The 17,987-nt window shown below is 37.7% G+C and overlaps 1 protein-coding gene across 6 annotated transcripts in view; it reads right to left on the minus strand.

Annotated features, from left to right (window-relative positions):
* Positions 1-17,987, minus strand: part of DNAH7 (dynein axonemal heavy chain 7) — a 98,142-nt gene that overhangs the window by 24,746 nt on the left and 55,409 nt on the right. For all 6 annotated transcript variants that reach the window (XM_085228832.1, XM_085228831.1, XM_085228834.1 and 3 more), the window contains 10 exons: positions 17,517-17,736; positions 14,553-15,425; positions 13,497-13,726; positions 12,401-12,731; positions 7,758-8,104; positions 6,100-6,280; positions 4,832-5,017; positions 4,014-4,177; positions 1,409-1,563; positions 350-540 (listed from right to left, as the gene is read on the minus strand). In XM_085228832.1, the coding sequence (XP_085084958.1) occupies positions 350-540; positions 1,409-1,563; positions 4,014-4,177; positions 4,832-5,017; positions 6,100-6,280; positions 7,758-8,104; positions 12,401-12,731; positions 13,497-13,726; positions 14,553-15,425; positions 17,517-17,736 (2,878 nt within the window). The remainder of the gene's footprint in view (positions 1-349; positions 541-1,408; positions 1,564-4,013; positions 4,178-4,831; positions 5,018-6,099; positions 6,281-7,757; positions 8,105-12,400; positions 12,732-13,496; positions 13,727-14,552; positions 15,426-17,516; positions 17,737-17,987) is intronic.

Below are 17,987 nucleotides of genomic sequence, written 5' to 3' on the forward strand. Positions count from 1 at the left end.
TAAAAAAGAATCTTGAATATGAAAGTCTAATTAGAGTTTGCATGTCATGCAAATGTTATATTAAATCCCTGAATACGCTTTTGTAATAAGCGTAACTGAAGTGTAACTGAAGAGCATCAAGACTGGAAAAAGTTTTAAAATAAATCAACATTTTCTGAGAGTACGAAAATACGTTTGTATTGCAAGGTGACTTATTAGATACAAGATACAACACCAGTCTTCCAGCAGTGCCAAAAAGAAAAAAAAAATTGTAAGCGAGGAAGAATCAACAAATGCCAGAAAATCTTCCCTGCTGTAGCCAAGGAATCACCCTAAAGTTAAAACGGAGTTGTACTTTGAAAATCCTCACCTTGACAGATATTTCAGGAAGATAATGTGGATTTCTCAGCTTAGTTGTAATATAAAAGCGGAATTCGGGAGCATACTCAATAGTGGAGTCTCCGAGACAAATGCATACACTTCCTGACTGCTTAAACGTCTGTTTGAGCAATAGTGGCTCTAGAATAGGATCCAGCTCTTCTCCAATATTCTCTAGAAGCACTTCAACATAATATAAGCGTTAGTAGGGCCATCTCGGCATTTATACTACTTAATGACTGTCTTCTGCAATTTGTAAGCAATGCACAAAAAGTAAAAATATCAATCAGGAAAAATTTACACATTTAATTAACATTTCTTAGAGCATTCGGCCAATTGAAAACCAAATTAAAGAACTGAATTTTTAATTTCTTCTTTTTTTCCTAACATTATATCTATTTTCAAACAAGCAGCTGAAACTCCTATTACCGCTGCCAGTGGATTAGAACAGCAGTTTAAAATTATCATTTTTAAAAACTGATGTAACATCAAATCATACACCATGTGCCACCGAAAGAAATCACTTTGAGTATCTGCGCCTTCTTGTCTTTCAATGCAAGACTTCAAGAATATCAAAGTTGAAAGAGAAATAACAGAAATAAACAATCTATTTCTTTACTTGAGGTCCAGTTATCCAATTAAAATTAGCTGTGATTATCATTACGTATCCTATTAACTAACTCGTTTATGTTTGAGGGTACAACAGTACGGAGGCTGCAGTAAAATTACAGAATCCGGGAATCATTAAATTATCACAGCCTAACACTCCGGTAATTCATACTTGTAAAAAGCCATAAATAGAAACAACATTACTTTTTAGAAGTCAAATGATTGTAACATGAAAACAAAGACGTGATAGTTCTTGCAGAGTGATTAAAAGATACCAATTAAACTGAGGATTAGAATCATTTTCTCCTAAGAATTAGTTATAACATGCATCAAGGACATCAGCAATGATAATTACAATTTGACTCCAGAGTTTTGTTTTTAAGTTAATTGTGTATTCTCCAGGTTTTCCTGTAATTTACACTTTCATTATTCAATAACTTACCAGGACTGCCAAACTGAATGCAATTTTCCAGAGTCGTAACAAACTGAGGGTCACTGAGCTTGATTACATGCAAGTTATTGACTTTTTCCATATTCTTTATCCATTTATTTGCTTGACCCTGAGGATCTATCATAAGAGGCCATCTTCTTGCGTTTCTGAAGGGAAAATACAAATTTCAAGGCTGAAACATAAGCTCTTTACTGTTACCTCAAAGTCGTTTTTAAGGCAATGTATTTTCTTTTTTCATTAAAACAAAAGCTTGCAAGTCCATAATCCTACTTGGTACATGCTCAGCTGTAATCTTGAGTGGTTTAAGAGGAAACACAAAAGTTCAAGTTATTTGCTCACAAAAAATAGCTTCCCCTTTCAAAGGAAGTACTTAGAATAATAATTCTTAAATCCTAGAAAGATTAATCTCATTTAATTTTATAATTCTTTCCAACTAAAAAGATTGCAGTAAGTTTTGAAATTCTGAACAGCTTTAATGTTGTAGACTTAAGTTAGCATTTCCAAGCGAACGAATGGAATTTTCGATGCAAGAGGTGTCTTATACTTCAAGGCATCATTTTTTAAACCTAATCCTAAAGCACAATGGACACCCAGAATATCTCGATGTTATTTTTGCCAGAGCTGATTACTACTTTATGGGGTTTTTTTTTGCAGTATTCTTTACCACATGTAGGTACGCTGACTATCTAATAACAGTCAATCACAGAAGGCCTTCATTGCTGTTGAAACCATTTTTAATGGACGAAAATGCACAAGCAATACCATGCTACTTTTTTTTTTTTTTTTAAAGTGTTTATCGTTATAAAAACCTCAAGTTGCATTTTTATATTGTTCTTGAGGTCCTAAGAAAAATGTAGGCACCCACACATAACGACAAGCATAACATGTATTTTCAACCTGAGCTAAACTTATCTGATTTTTCAAAATTACGAGCCATCGTTATTTAGTTTTAAAATGCTAATCATCTTCTCGTCAGCTCCAAGGGAATTTTGATCAAAGCTTTATAAAAGTGATGGGAGAGGATGTACTGTGGAAGAAAGCGGTGGATTCATTAGCATTTGTCAACTTTTGAGCTTAGGTGATCAAATTATTAATACAGTAATTGCTTACAAAGTTACATGCTACATTTATAATCCCAGCATGCCTCTGCAAACTTGGATAAAAAGTTTCGCTTCCAGGCGTACGATCAACTCTAATTTTTAAATGTGAAAAATACATTGCGGTTTTTATCTGGTGAATTATTCTCTGACATCTGTTTAGTTTTGTACTCACGGCACCTGCCTAATTACCAAAGCTGAATTATTAACCGCACATCTATGTTTCAAAATGTTAGCTTAATATACAATATTAGCTAAATGTGAAAATGTTCGCTCTGCACTAAAAGAAGAATCCGACCACCAGCATTGCACTACATCAGCCTCCTCAAACAGCGACAAGAATTTTCATGTAAACGGTAACAAAAATGAAAAGATTTGTATCAGCAAGTTCATGCGATGCAATACTGCAGAAAAGATGTGAGGTATGTGTTACATAAGTATCTACTAACAGGCTTGCCAGCCACTGACCTGGTTCTAAGCAGCTTTTATTCTTTGTACGGAAAATACAGAGCAACAGATGTGAAACAAAGTATACGGGGTAGCAATCACAAAGAGAATGCCAATCAAAACAAGGTGAATTCAGCTTCAGTTGCCCTAAGAAGAAAACCCACTAGCTGGAAATAGGTAGCTACATACTGGCAAGCATACTGGATAGAAGTGAGAGGTTCTTCACTGAGTCATAATGGGTCTGTAGACAAGCAGTTGAGACCTATAGCATTTCCGTAGCATTTCCATATAGCAAAAAAGTAAGTTATCCTCAAAGAAAGATTTACAAAATAGTCTCTGTTAGCCCTGCAGAACCACCCCTTGGTAGTAACAGACAGCACATTTCTTTTAAATTAACAGAGCTTTAGTTTTTGAAGGATGATTACTTTCGTATCTACTGATTATACTACGAGCATAAAATTCAAAATTCTATTCTTTCTCTTCTTGCATCGTTCATGAATTCAAAATAGGATAAAGCCAAGCTTTAGAACAGAATGTTTATCACTTTGTATTTCTTCTGTGAATAGCTTCTGTTTAATCAATCCGCTATAAAGAACCTATCAACAAAAAAGCGCTGCCATAAATACCTGAAATATATATTAATTTGAAGGTGAATATCGTGGTTGTTGTTTTTTTTTTATCCTGTCTTTATGCGTGTATGGAGACGTCCAAAGCACAGGTGAAGCACTTTAGAATATCTTAAACTGAAGAGTAATCCTGTATGCAGCATGTTGTGAAATATCATTGCTTTTGGTATCATTATAACAATCCAGAGGAGTTTAAAAAGAGGAGAGGGAATTCACAGATTTAAAAACTTTGCATTATGAAGTTAAAGGGTATTATTAGTATTTCTTCAATTGAAACATTACAGTCATTTATTTATTCTACAACTCTGGTTGTTAAACCAGCTATACAGTTTAAACGTACACAGTAGAAAACCGTCTACACAGGTAGTTAACAGAAAAGCATGTTGTAAGAAAACAACTATGCTTTTTAAGATCTATTTTACTTACGAGATAATGATGCCATTATCAATAGAAAACGTGTCAGAGGGTAACCCAGCAATATTCCAAGCTCTGATTTTCACTGGCTCTCCCAAGGCAGTCGTTAAGGAAAAATCATCAGAACAAGGAATGTTTTTCGCTTTACACAGTAACGTCCAGTCTTTGGTTTGCATCTAGATGAGAAAATATTAACTAAAGTTCTGCCTATTTACAATATTTCCACAAGTATTAAAAACATAATTTTCAATGCATTTCCTGTACTACATGCTACAGACAAGAGCAGTATTTCTCCAATGGAGAGAGACTCATGCTTCTGTACAGGATATCTAAAAACATCACTAAAAATGCCTTTGAGTCTGATTTCTATACGTGAAATATAAGTATATTTGGTTAGAGATGCCTCCACGTGTGTTTTAAGAATATCATCTACGCTAGAATTTACACTTGTCAGGAATACATTTCAGAACCCTTTACGATATTTCTCCAAAAATATTCCTACTTTCTCAGAAACAAAGTGAGTTACTTGAAATGCACTTAACAGAATAAAACAGAACACTCTCAAAATTATGTATGTGGGATGCGTAAAACCCGCTATTTATTTACGCTATAAATACTTATAAAATAAACTCTCTCTATAAAATATTTAAAACAGTAATATCAAAGTATTTACATTATGAACAAAACAATAGTTCGGAAGAGCAACACAACATTTTCTCAAGAAAAATGGAGAAAATAATTACTTTGATTAAAAATGAGGGAAGGAAGAAGTAAAGTGAATTAAATTTAATTATTACAAAACGCATGCATGAAGCTACAGGGCACATTACTTTTCTGTAGCTGGATGTAAATGCTCCTAGGTAAGCTACAATTCCTGATGAAATAAGTATATCTCCAGTCAAATTGATGTACTGCCTTGCCAGTTCCAAAGCGGTCTCATTCCACCGAGTTTTCTCACCACCGAGGCCTCCAATCAACTGCTCTGCTCGCTGCATTTTTTTGCAGCATAGGTCAACCTTAAGGGAAAAAGAAACAAAATTGATTATATTACATGATCACTTGAGAGATATAAAAAAATATTCACAAATTAATTTCTCTTTGCAGGTGCTTTCTTACACAATTTCCTGAAACATAAAGAAAACATCGACTTATGACTGAAATGCTTCAAAAGCAAAAACACTCTTGCTACTGGCACAGTGAAACCCATTAAATTTCAGCTGCCTTTTCATCTAAATTAAGAAAGACAACAAATATAAAACCCACAATTCACCGCAATTCACAATAGCTCCACTTGCGATACGGAAAGTATTAAAGTCAACAAAATGATCTATGTGTTGCAAAAGAATCAAAAACACCTCAAAGAGATCGTTGTAAATAAAAGTACTAAAGTAGGTACGTTATTTCCTATGAGAAAAACATCTACGAATACATAATCTGCATTTCTGTTGTTGCAGGTTATTATCTAAATCAGCTTACCAAGTTTTTTCCAAATTTTCCAATTTGATTTAACAGGTATTTAATCCAGCTCTGTCTTAGTTCTTTCTATCTAGTATGGACATGTTTCAGGCAAAGGAGAAGATAAAATGGTTCCATTTCAAATTCTGATAGTATTCTTGTAACAAAACCTTACGACATTGTATTTCAAATCTTAAAAACATAAAATAAAAAAACGTCGTCTAAACGTTGCCTGTCTCTGCATGCACAATAGCTCTGCAGTCAGGAACAGAGTTTACCGTGAACACGCTCAAAACTGTTTTGGCACAAAAGGTGTAAATAAAACCTCAAATGTACTAGCCTGCAAGTTAACGTTTAATCAAACCCATTGAAACCACTGAAAATTAACAACCTCCTAGGAAAGCAGATATGAGTGAGGATGCAGGAGAGTGGTGTCAGTAAACCATGACATCTGTATTTTTCATTACTCTAAAGCATTCGTTCCCTATGCTTTCTCCATTCCAATCTTCCAGATCGTATCACTGAAATAAAAAGATGCCAATCTAGAAATAGGACAGTACATATGCAGTTAAAAGGAAAAATGCCATCAAGTAACTCTGATGAAAAATCAGTAGAAGAACAGTTCACATTTTGCATCACGTACCTGATTTTCTAAGTCAGCCTTCTCCTGTTTCTTGGATTCCAGCGTCTGCTGGAGTACAGACAATTTATCTTGGACTTCTTTCAGGTCAGCTTGTTTCCTTCTTAGACCATCCATAGCAATCTTCAATTCTCCTTCAGCTTCATTCAACTTCAGCTTTTTGGGTGCAACATTTTTTATCACTCTAAACAAAGCCAAAGAATAAATTGAATGCCTGAAAAACGCATTCTCATTCCAGAATTCAAGGGAAACGTCAGCAACTCGGCAATTATGCAATGTCCTGTTTTTCATTATTTGGTGGTAGGAGAAGAAAATTGGTGTTTGCTTCATTTACTTCATTACTTATTTCTGTGCTGCTACTGACTGACTTTGGCAGTTTCTGCAAAACTTTCCGTAATAACTAATACCTTAAAGTGAAAATGGTTATCCTTCCAAGCTGTGTCTCATTTAATCACAACTCAGAATCCATTACAGATGGATTTCTGCCATTGGAAACGCATACTTTTAATAACTTGTATTAAGTGAACAGATACACATGCAAAGAGCTAACCCACAAGGAAATTAATAGCTTTTCATATCCAAGGATTTATTTTCCAGTTTTGAAGATTCCAGTATTTTCTACCAATACTTTTACTATCTTTCCAAAAACGTAGCGCCAGAATGTCCCTATCTCACTATTCCACGAGTATTAACACTGTAATTAATTAATTCTCTCTCTTACTTCTAAGTTGCCTATTCTCTTCAAAGTCCACATTTGTAGTCAATTTTCTCTCAAAAAATAGGTCACCATAACTTTGAAGTTGTTCTCAAATGCAGAACTACCAAGTATGCTAATATTTTAGTCAACAACTACCATTCTAATGCTACTTACCATGACTCAAATTTCAAACTGACCTTATTCACCCAGTGGTGATTTACTGTTAAATGTGGGTTCCAAATATTTCCAAGTAGGAAACATCATCAAAACTACGTATAGTTTTTCAGCAAACCAAAAACATCGCGTATAAGGACACGTGAGGTATCCTCGGGCTTGATAGGTCAGAAACTTCCAAAGACATTTCAGTAATAGCTCTGTTCACTATGCAACACTCTAAAAAGGTTAACTTTATTTGCTAACTGAATAAACATCGCTCCTGTGCCTTCTCAGAAAAATCTAGAACTGAAAATCAGGATATACACCTTAGCATCAGATATTTTCTATGAATGAATGTTTGTGACTGCTTATTTGCACAAATCTTGCATCAATAAGAAGTAATATTGAATTTCCTTTAGTGTAAAAATAAACTCACTTCTTCAACAAAGCTTATTTTAACTACTATTTTTACGCTGTATGGGGCTGCTGAATCACGGCCTGAACCTCTGATTGATCACCTGAGGCGAGCAATAAGTCAGCCACGGGAGCACAGGTGAAGGCAAATCACCTGTGCTGCAGGAAGGGGTGGAGCCTGGCTCCACCTCTCCTAGACCCATTTAAGAGCTGACTGCCAGTGGGGAAGGATCTCTCCCTGGAGATCCACTCCATTGGAGTTCATCTCATGAGCCCAGGATAGGGTGAGTGACTTTCTCTCATTACTCCAATATAAATTATATTTGCCATGCTCCTGGATATATATATATACACCATCTGTATATCCACTGTATATCCACATATGCATACTTACTTATCATAAACATCCATGGCTATGACCCATTTGCATAGACCCTCTGCTGCCGTGGAAGCATTTCGAATCTTGTCCGGGACAAATTCAGGATTTGTAAGATACTGTTTTCTTATGATAGCCATGTGAGCTGGAGGAATGTTATCCTTGTCATATTCATGAAGAGACTGAAGAAATCTTATGTCACCCAGAAGTCTCTTAGCCGGACCCCAGAAATCCTCGATTTTTCTTCCAGAACCTGTTGGATCAGGAATTCTATCTGCCTTGATACCTTTAAGGATGCATATGGCTTCCATTACAAGCTTGACACCAGCAGGAGGACTCTTCATGGACTTAACCACTGTAATATCCTTACAAACATACAAGCGAATAAAACAAAAAAAACATCCAACTTTTACAGCTCTGAACATTTGTTTGAATTAATTCCTCTGTTACACTAGAAATAATAAGCCTTTTTCTATCAAGATAATATTTCTTCATGTACATCTACTGTTTTCAAACTCAATAATATGAAACACATTGTGATTCCAAAAGCTTGTGTAGTTCATGTGTGTGTGTATATATAGCTCACTTTCATTCTGAAAAAAAATCTTTTTTTTTTTTTTTTTTCACCCCCCCACTCTATTTCTCTCTTTGAAGTGCTCTGGAGTTTAAATTAACATTGTCTTCTAAACAAAAAGACCTGAGAGCTAGTTAGCGGTCAATTTGGAGGAGTAAAAAAGTCTCATCTGTAACTCATTTTTATATGTAATTTCTGCTCCTAAATCAGCAGTGGGCATTGCACTTCAGTTACGGAGTTCAGACATTCTACCGCCAACCTTCGGTTCAGGCTCTATAACAGTATTTCCAAACTTACAGAATCAATTTGGCAGTGGCTTAATAGATTTGGGATAACACAAGGCAAAACTGTCTCCAACCATAATGTTCTTCCAATACAGAATTAAATCAATTAGTACTCTGGTCAGTTATTAAACCCCCAGAATGAACTAAAAGAGGAAAGAAGCAACTAAGGAAAACATTGCATCACGCAAAGAAAAATTTCCAATTTCTAATATGAATAAGCAATGTTTAAAATGCAAATGTGTAAGCATAACGTAAAAGAACAAAATAATTATACACATGCAAACACAACCAATTAAACAGAAGGTTAGTGAACTAAAGATTTATGTAAGATCATACTTCTCAAAGAGTAACTGCATGGAAATTCAAGTATTCTTTCTAACAGCCTTTCTCAGAGAATAACGTACTCAAAACATTAATGGAGTTCTAGACTCACAATTATCTTGCCAACTGATGCTAGATCTTGACAGTTAGCCCAAGGTTTTGCTTAGTTTTGTTTTTGAGTTCTAAGACCTTGGCAATTTGGATACAAAGATGTATCTTTTACATTCTGGAAATCTCTACTCATGCCACAAAAACACAGAAATGATAAGACTGGATGAAAATAGAAAGAAAATAACAACAGTTAATGGAGCTTTAAGCTTTCTTTTAAGAACAACAACTGTAACCATGCAATTTTTCAAACAAGCGAAAGAACAGCAGATAAATAAAGCCAGGGAATTTCACCGAGGCAGTCAGAACATAGGTTGATAGGAACTTTGGAGAAGGAAGTCTAAGAGAACAAAAGACCAAAGTGAGCCATTCCATAAAATAAAATTAAGGATGAAGTACAAACAAACTTAATATTGATGAGGGTTTTAAGTAGAGTAAAATACTATTTTGAAGACTAAATGCAAACTAAATGCAACTAAAAGCAATGTGAAGCGTAAGAAACTTTATATAAGTGTGAGAATAACTGTAAGAAAAGCAAGAGAATTGCTGTTTTCTGAAAAGAGGGAGATATTGGTACGTGACAATGCTCTTTGTAACTGGTACGATGACAAGCACACTCTATCAAAAGAGTTTACCAAAATGGGAGATTCTAGCTCCAGAAATGCAGTATTTTCATTAATGAATGGATGATAGAAAAACGAAATTATACTAATTTCATAGTACTCAATTACGTATAGATACGTTTCTCTCCTCTCTCTGACCTGGTAATCTCGGCTGGGGAGCACACTAACCCCCCTGTGATTCTGGAAGAAACAGTCAGAGACCTACTACTCCAGCTGGACTGCCACAGGTCTATGGGGCCAGATGAGATCCACCCAAGAGTGCTGAGGGAACTGGCGGAGGTGATAGCCGAGCCGCTTTCCATCATCTATCAGCGCTCCTTGTCGACTGGTGAGGTCCCAGAGGACTGGAGGCTTGCCAATGTGACTCCCATTTACAAGAAAGGTCGTAAGGAGGATCCGGGGAACTACAGGTCTGTTAGCCTGACCTTGGTGCCAGGGAAGGTTATGGAGCAAATTGTCTTGAGGGAGATCATGTGGCATGTGCGGGATGACCGGGGGATCAGGCCTAGCCAGCATGGATTCATGAAGGGCAGGTCCTGTTTGACCAATCTGATCTCCTTCTATGATCTAGTGACCCATCTGCTGGATGAGGGAAAAGCTGTTGATGTGGTCTACCTAGACTTCAGCAAAGCCTTTGACACTGTCTCCTACAGTATTCTCCTGCAGAAGCTGGCAGCCCAAGGCTTGGATGGGTACACTCTTGGTTGGGTAAGGAGCTGGCTGGAGGACCGGGCTCAGAGAGTGGTGGTGAGTGGAGTTAAGTCCAGCTGGCGACCGGTTGTGAGTGGTGTTCCCCAGGGGTTGGTGCTGGGGCCTGTCCTCTTCAATATCCTTATTGATGACCTGGATGAGGGCATCGAGTGCACCCTCAGTAAATTCGCAGATGACACCAAATTGGCTGGAAGTGTGGATCTGCCTGGGGGTAGCGAGGCCATACAGAGGGATCTGGACAGGCTGGACAGCTGGGCTGAAGCCAACGGGATGAGGTTCAACAAGACCAAATGCCGGGTCCTGCACTTCGGCTACAACAACCCCAGGTGATGCTACAGGCTTGGGGCGGTGTGGCTGGAGGACTGCGTAGAGGAAATGGACCTGGGGGTATTGATTGATGCTCGGCTGAACATGAGCTGACAGTGTGCCCAGGTGGCCAAGAAGGCCAATGGCATCCTGGCTTGCATCAGAAACAATGTTGCCAGCAGGAGCAGAGAGGTGATTGTTCCCCTGTACTCAGCAGTAGTGAGGCCGCACCTTGAGTACTGTGTCCAGTTTTGGGCCCCTCATTGCAAGAAAGACATTGAGGCCCTGGAACGTGTTCAAAGGAGGGCAACAAAGCTGGTGAGGGGTCTGGAACACAGGCCATATGAGGAGAGGCTGAAGGAGCTGGGAATGTTCAGCCTGGAGAAGAGGAGGCTCAGGGGAGACCTCATTGCTCTCTATAACTTCCTGAAGGGAGGCTGTAGTGAGCTGGGGGTCGGCCTCTTCTCTCGTGTCATTAGTGATAGGACCAGAGGGAATGGTTTCAAGCTACGGCAGGGGAGATTCAAGCTGGACATTAGGAAGTATTACTTCTCAGAAACGGTGGTCAGGCACTGGAATGGACTGCCCAGGGAGGTGGTGGAGTCACCGACCCTGGGGGTGTTCAAGGAAAGACTGGATGTTGTGTTGAGGGACATGGTTTAGTGGGAGTTATTGGTAATAGGTGAACGGTTGGACTGGATGATCTTTTAGGTCTTTTCCAACCTTGGTGATTCTATGATTAATAGTGCATTTACACACATGGGTTTGTGGGCAGTGTTTACTATCAGCGGAGTAAAGGGTGAATCAGGAAGTCCAGCGTAAGTGCTATAAGCTGCCTTATATGCACTTTTTTTTTGTTTTCATCATGCTACTTAATTATGTTTTGAGGAAAAACCTCTTACTCCCCCACTCTCCTCTTGGAAGTTCCTACTTCTTTTTTTTACTCCTCTTATATTATAATAAACCTTTCTTGATACACTAGGTAATCAAAGAAGCTGAAGAATTACTTAATTGGCCTTCAAAGCCATGTTCCCGTTTCGTTATTCATGAATACGCAACTGCCTTGAAGTGTCTTAGAAGTCATCTACTATTTTCACAAACCATGCCAATGATCTGACAATGACCTAATCTAAAACTTTTGGTAACAACAGTAGCTACAGGTAACATGTGCTTTCATGTAAGATTTCCTCAAAGTATTCGAAAATCCTGTTTCTCACAACAGCAGAAGCACACAGTCTGCCCTCATTTTTGCAGTATGGGAAACATCCTCATCCCACCACAGGCTAGGCAAAACTGGATATCCATAAAACTACAAGTTGACTGTTTCCGATTCCAATGTCATACATCCTTAACACGAGGAAACACAGAATCTCAATTCCTAGACTCCAAAAGACTAAATCTAAAAATATTACTTGACAGGTTGAAAAGTTCTGAATAAGAAAGTTAAAAGTATACGCATTTTTTCTAACTTGGCTAGCTAAGGCAAAATACGCTTATAGCTATGAATTTTGAAACGTCTAGTATAATATTTGATCGTGTAGTCCACAAAAACCGTCTTATCGTATTCTTGGTACAAAATACAGCGATATTTTCTTTTTAAAAGCAAAACAAAACAAAAATAAGCTTACAAATTAAAAAATTGTTAGTATAATGTAAACTCTGCAAAGTAGATATTCGATGCTTATGTTTCTCACAATACATCTCTCGTGCATAAATACACACAGTTAGATGTACCTGCGCAGTGAGAGTGTCAAGAGCAGCCAGAGCAGCTTCTAAATAAGGCATTGCTTGAGCTAAGTCAGCATCACATTCATCTTTGATGGCTTTGGCAGCCATAGCTTGCTCATTTGCCACTGCTTCATCAGCTCTCACAATTTTTTCAGTTTTAGCTACTTCTGAGGATTCTTTTTGAATAACCACCATCATCTCATCGACCTGCTTGCTGGCTTCCCATAGCTGAGGCTGCAGAGCTTCCAGCTCAGACTGCATCGAGGCGACTTGAGATGTAGCAGAGTTCAGTTTCTCCAAGCCAACTTCGTATCTTCTTTTCATTTCCATCACCTTGCTGAAAATAAATAGCACTTTATTACAAAAACATGTTATCGGTACTTGACCACTGCATTCATAGGGCTCATTCCCCAAATTTCTCAATACATCAAGTAATCAAATACTCTATCACGCTTGTTTTATTTGCTCAACAAATAATGAACATAAGGAATTGCTTGAGACACAGTTTTTAACTGCTCCACTACGTATACACAGAGATTGGTTTACAGATAAATCTATTATCACTTCAAGAAGTGAGCAGTTATTAAGTTACTGCCAACAGAGTGCCAAGAACTGCAAAAATCATGATAGAGTAGTTAAAAAAAAAGAAGGGAAGAGGTGAGGCTGGAATGGAATTAGTATAATAGAGGAAATCCTTTTAGTAGCAGAACGTGATACAGCATTTTTTAGGTGAATTAAGAACTTGTCTTAATTGGTATGGCAGTGTCCAATCAGTGGGAACAAAAGGAAAGCAGAAGAACTTCCTCTCACCAGCCACGAATATACAGTACAGCTGCACAGATGTGCAGAAACCCTTTCTGAAGAAGCTCAGCACAGCTGCTCACCAGCAAGACCGTGGCACCTAGCAACTCAGAAGCTGATTTCCCAGAAATCTTTCTTGAGGCCTCCAATGAATCTCAGAGGAAACAGGATGTATTAATTATTATAATTTCAACTATGTTTTAATTTACTAGGAACAATTCATTGTTTTGTTCAGATTAAAAAAATAATACTTTTTGTGAACTTATGCTCTGTTAGTAAAGGACGCTTCATTGATCCTTACGTGCGCTTCTTTTCAAGCAGAGTTTTAAAAGTGGAGATCAATTCCAAGTACGAAGTAGGTGTAACATAGTTGTGTCTCTGAAGCTCCGCATGGTATAAATCAGATAAAACAATGGTAGATGTATGAAAGCTTTTACACATATCAATACACCCGCTTCGAGTTTCTTCTGACATTTCGACATCTTCCAAGAAGCGAGAGGCAACTGCTTCCAATGCATCTTCAGGCCACGTCTATGACAAATGAATTAACACTTCTCTTACTCAGCACTTCACACTTATAAATATCAAAACACATTACAAAACAAAACCAAAAATCTTTATCCCATTTCGTAGATGAAGATACCGAGACATAAAGAATCGGCCAGCATTATCATTACAGAGCAGGATAACAGCATAACTAGAAAGAACTCAAATACCTAGAGATTTAGTTCAAGCCTCCTGTCATACCTCATCTATAGGAAACGTTACTAAAAGGAAAATCTCACATTTTCAATATGTCCATATTGGTGTAGGATTGTTACTCTTCTTCAAAAGAATTTTTAAAGTTAGACCAGGACCTTTTAAAACTTGATGGATTACATATTCTTTAAATCATGTATCTAGGGTCTTTAGGATGTCATATAGAGAATACAGTCTTACTGCAGAGTAGTAGAGAAAACAAGGTGGTCTGCATCAGAAAGATTGTTTGTTTGTTTGTTTTTAAGAGAGGTTACAGTTTCATACTTTTTTTTGGAGCACAGGTTCTGGTAGTCCTTGTAATAATAGAAAACAATTCCTTTTTAAATCTATAATGTCTACAGTACTATGTTCATTCAGCTATGCTCTTATACCACAATCAGACATTTATTTTCTTGATGATTTTGTATTCTTCCTATATTAGCTTTTATTAGTCAGGTTTATTCTATGTGTGTAAACAATTTAAAGCACAACACTAAAAAAATCCAAGATATTTTTCGCTGCTATCTCAATCAGAATTATTTGCTACAAAAATGGCTGAACTCATGTTTCTACTACACTTCCATTAGAAAAACAAGCCAAATAAAATTCTTCTTTTTACCTGAAACCAGTCTAGCGTGCAGCAGTTGACAAGAGCAGGAAATTTACGAAGGCGATTACGGAAAGCATCTCCAATTGGACTCATTGCCAGTACTATATGAAGTTGATCTCGGCAGCGATCAACAAACATGTTAAAAAGAGCTATAGGACTACCATCAGTTTGTTTTGTCCTGTCCCTCTGGCGATCTATTTGACGCATTTGTTCACAAATTTCTTGTTTCTCATCTACTGCAAAAAGGTTTGGCACTTCACCTGCATTTAATAAGTTGTTAATGTCTTCTAAGAATGACTCTTTTTTTATCTGCGTATCAGTGAACAAGAAAACTCCCTGCATTTCTGCTTCCGTAGATTTTCTTAGTATATCTTTCAAGTCTTTGTGCCATTCATTGGTACCATAACTTTTAGTTATTTCAACCTGGAAAAGGTTGTATTCAGCCATGTGAGCTGCTAATCGAGTAAGAGACTGTCGGCCACTACCTCCAACACCAACAAGGAGGGCATGGCTACGAGGCTGTTTCAGAATACGAGAAATTCTACAGATATGTTCTATAGCAAATTGGAACAAGACTAGCTGCATTGGCTTTTTGCTTAAGTTATTAAACTCTTCGAGGTGACTCTCTACAACTAATCTCAGCTGATCTGCATCAGTGATCTCTCTATATTTAGTGTCGTCTCTTTTAGAGTCATGAAAATCACAAAACATTAAGGTACGTAAGTCATCTTCCTCCACTCTGCCATCATTATTGGAGTCCAGATTCTGGAAAAGTTCGTGGAAGTCTTCATGCAGGTCTTTATTCACAACTTCTTGCATAAATCCAACAAGCCAAGCCCGATCAGGATTATCCACCAAGCGATCATAATATACTCTAAGGACCTGTATAATCAAAATAGTTACACTGTAGTACTTGTTTCTGCTGTTGAATTTACATTTATTTTAATAAAGATAAACCAAATACAAATCAGAAAAAAAAATCAGAATATAAATAATCTTAAACTTCAATCCATAGAAAAAAATAGATATTTAGAGTCAATTAGAAAAGTCAAGCCCAATATTATTACCTTGGAATTAGAGATCTGTGTGGAAATACATATACGTATGCATTTGCTAAGCATATTCCAATAAATACTATGTGTTTATTAATGTATAAATGTAAAAAAGGCTGCTGCAGATGAAGGAAGCCTTCTGATCTTTCTGTTACAAAAAGATAGGAGAAGTTACAGGTTTGTATTTCAAGAAAGAAGACCACAGTTGGATAACAGGAAATCTCTTTAATGAAAAAGATGGTGAAGTTTAGAAATGGATTTCCTGGAGTGCATCATACTTGTACTTATAGAAATGTAAGAAGCTTCTAGAGGCTTCTTCTTCAAAATCTGCTATTGCTCCTTTCTTTATGTTATCCTGCTTTGAGAAAGGGTAGTCGATGGGCTGAATACCAAAGATGTCTTCCATCATTGATGCCAAATATTTTAAAAGCAACAATTATAAACAACCTTGCTTTCCTTTAATTCCAGAGGAAAAATAAAAAAACAAAGAAGGGATGTTTCTAAGTTGCTTCTCTAAGGCGGCCATTCTACTATGACTGATGGGAAAGCATTTACTGAAGGCAGAAAGATTGGGAGTTTCTTCTAAAAGAGACCAGAAGGAAAAAAAAAATAGTAGTAAAATAGGGATCAAACTTTTGATCACTCAAATTTCCAGAGATCCAGGACTACTTGCTGTTCTTTTCACAACTGATTTGTCTTTTTTTGTAGGGAGGAAGGAGGGAAGAAATCGAAAGGACTGCATAAGCATTCAAAACAGCAACCAGAGGCCACATAATCACATGCAAGTGAATCAACAGTCAACTTGTTTACAGAGATACAATTTGTATTTGCATAGAACCACTGAATGTTTTGGGTTGGAACGGACCTCAAATGCCACAGGAGGACAGAGTTTCCAACCACTAAATCAGGTACTAGATCAGGTTGTCCAGGGTCCCATCCAACCTGGCCTTGAAAACTTCAGGGATGGAGCATCCGCAACTTCTCTCACAACCTGTTCCAGCACTTCACCACACTCTCGGTGAAAAATTTCCCCGACATTTAATTTAGATCTCCCCTCTTCTTGTTTAAACCATTCTCCCTTGTCCTACCACTGTCTACCCATGTAAAAAGTTGATTTCCCTCCTGTTTATAAGCTCCCTGAAAGTACTGGTAGGCTGCAATGAGGTCTCCCCACAGCCTTCTCTTATCCAGGCTGAATAAGCTCAAATCTCTGTCTTCATAGAAGAGATGCTTCAGCCTTCTGATAAATTTTGTGTCCCTTCTCTAGACCCATTGTAGAAGCTCCACATCTATCCTGAGGTGGGGATTCCACACTTGGATGCAATACTCCAGACTGGACCTCACAAGGGCAGAGTAGACCTCTCACCTCTCCTGCTCTTGCTCGTCACTCTTCTTTTGGCTTTCTGGACTACAAGAACACATGTAGCACTACTGGCTCACGTCCAGCACTTCATCCACCAGGACCGCTAAGTTCTTCTTGGCAGGGCTGCTTTCACGAAGTTCTTCTCCCAGACTGTACATGTACCTCAGACTTCCCTAACGCAAATGCAACATCCCGCACTCCCATGAACCCCCTCCTCACACCTGTCTAGGTGTCTCTGGATGACATCCCTTCCTTCTGTAATATCAACTGCACCACACAGGTTGCTGTTGTCTGCAAACTTGCTGAGGGTGCATAGATAAAGATGTTGATGCGCACCAGTCCCAGGAGTGATCCTTGGGGGACACTACTTGTCACCAGTCTCCACCTGGACATATTTGATTAAGTCTGCCCGTTCAGAATGTAAAAAACCTTGTGTCATGAATGCGATAGCAATTTACAGCCGCTAGGCAATAGGAAAGGATATCACAAAAACATTAACAGTCAAATCTGCACCTTAAAATAACAATAACAATAATTTTGTAGCATTATGTGATTTACCTCATGAACCCAGAGACGTTTTATCATTTCTGTAGATTCTGTTGTTTCAGGCCTTGACAGGCAAACACCTTGAATAACACGTGAAAAATCACGGAGATTGAACAAATAGTGTGATTTGGCTGGCGTAGGAAGTAGATTCTTCATAGCTTCTTTATATATATGCATGGTTCCATTAATAATTTGTGGAATTAGTTCTACAAATTGCGATGGAAAGCTGTAACTGGTAAGGTATAACAGGTGGTAATTAATACATAATACAATACATGCACACTTAGATTTACTCTTGAGTCCCTGCCAGTTTTAAAATTCTGTGCTTACAGAATCATAAAATCATTATTTGAGCTGCAAGGGACCCTTCAAGGTCATCTAGTCCAATTCCCCTGCAATAACAGGGACACACACTAGATTAGGGTGCTCAGAGCCTGGTTCAGACTGACTAGAGTGCCTCCAAGGATGGGGCACTCCACCACC

This window comes from Meleagris gallopavo, chromosome 7, assembly GCF_905368555.1.
Source record: "Meleagris gallopavo chromosome 7, MGAL_WU_HG_1.1, whole genome shotgun sequence".
In the NCBI taxonomy this organism is placed as follows: Eukaryota; Metazoa; Chordata; class Aves; order Galliformes; family Phasianidae; genus Meleagris; species Meleagris gallopavo.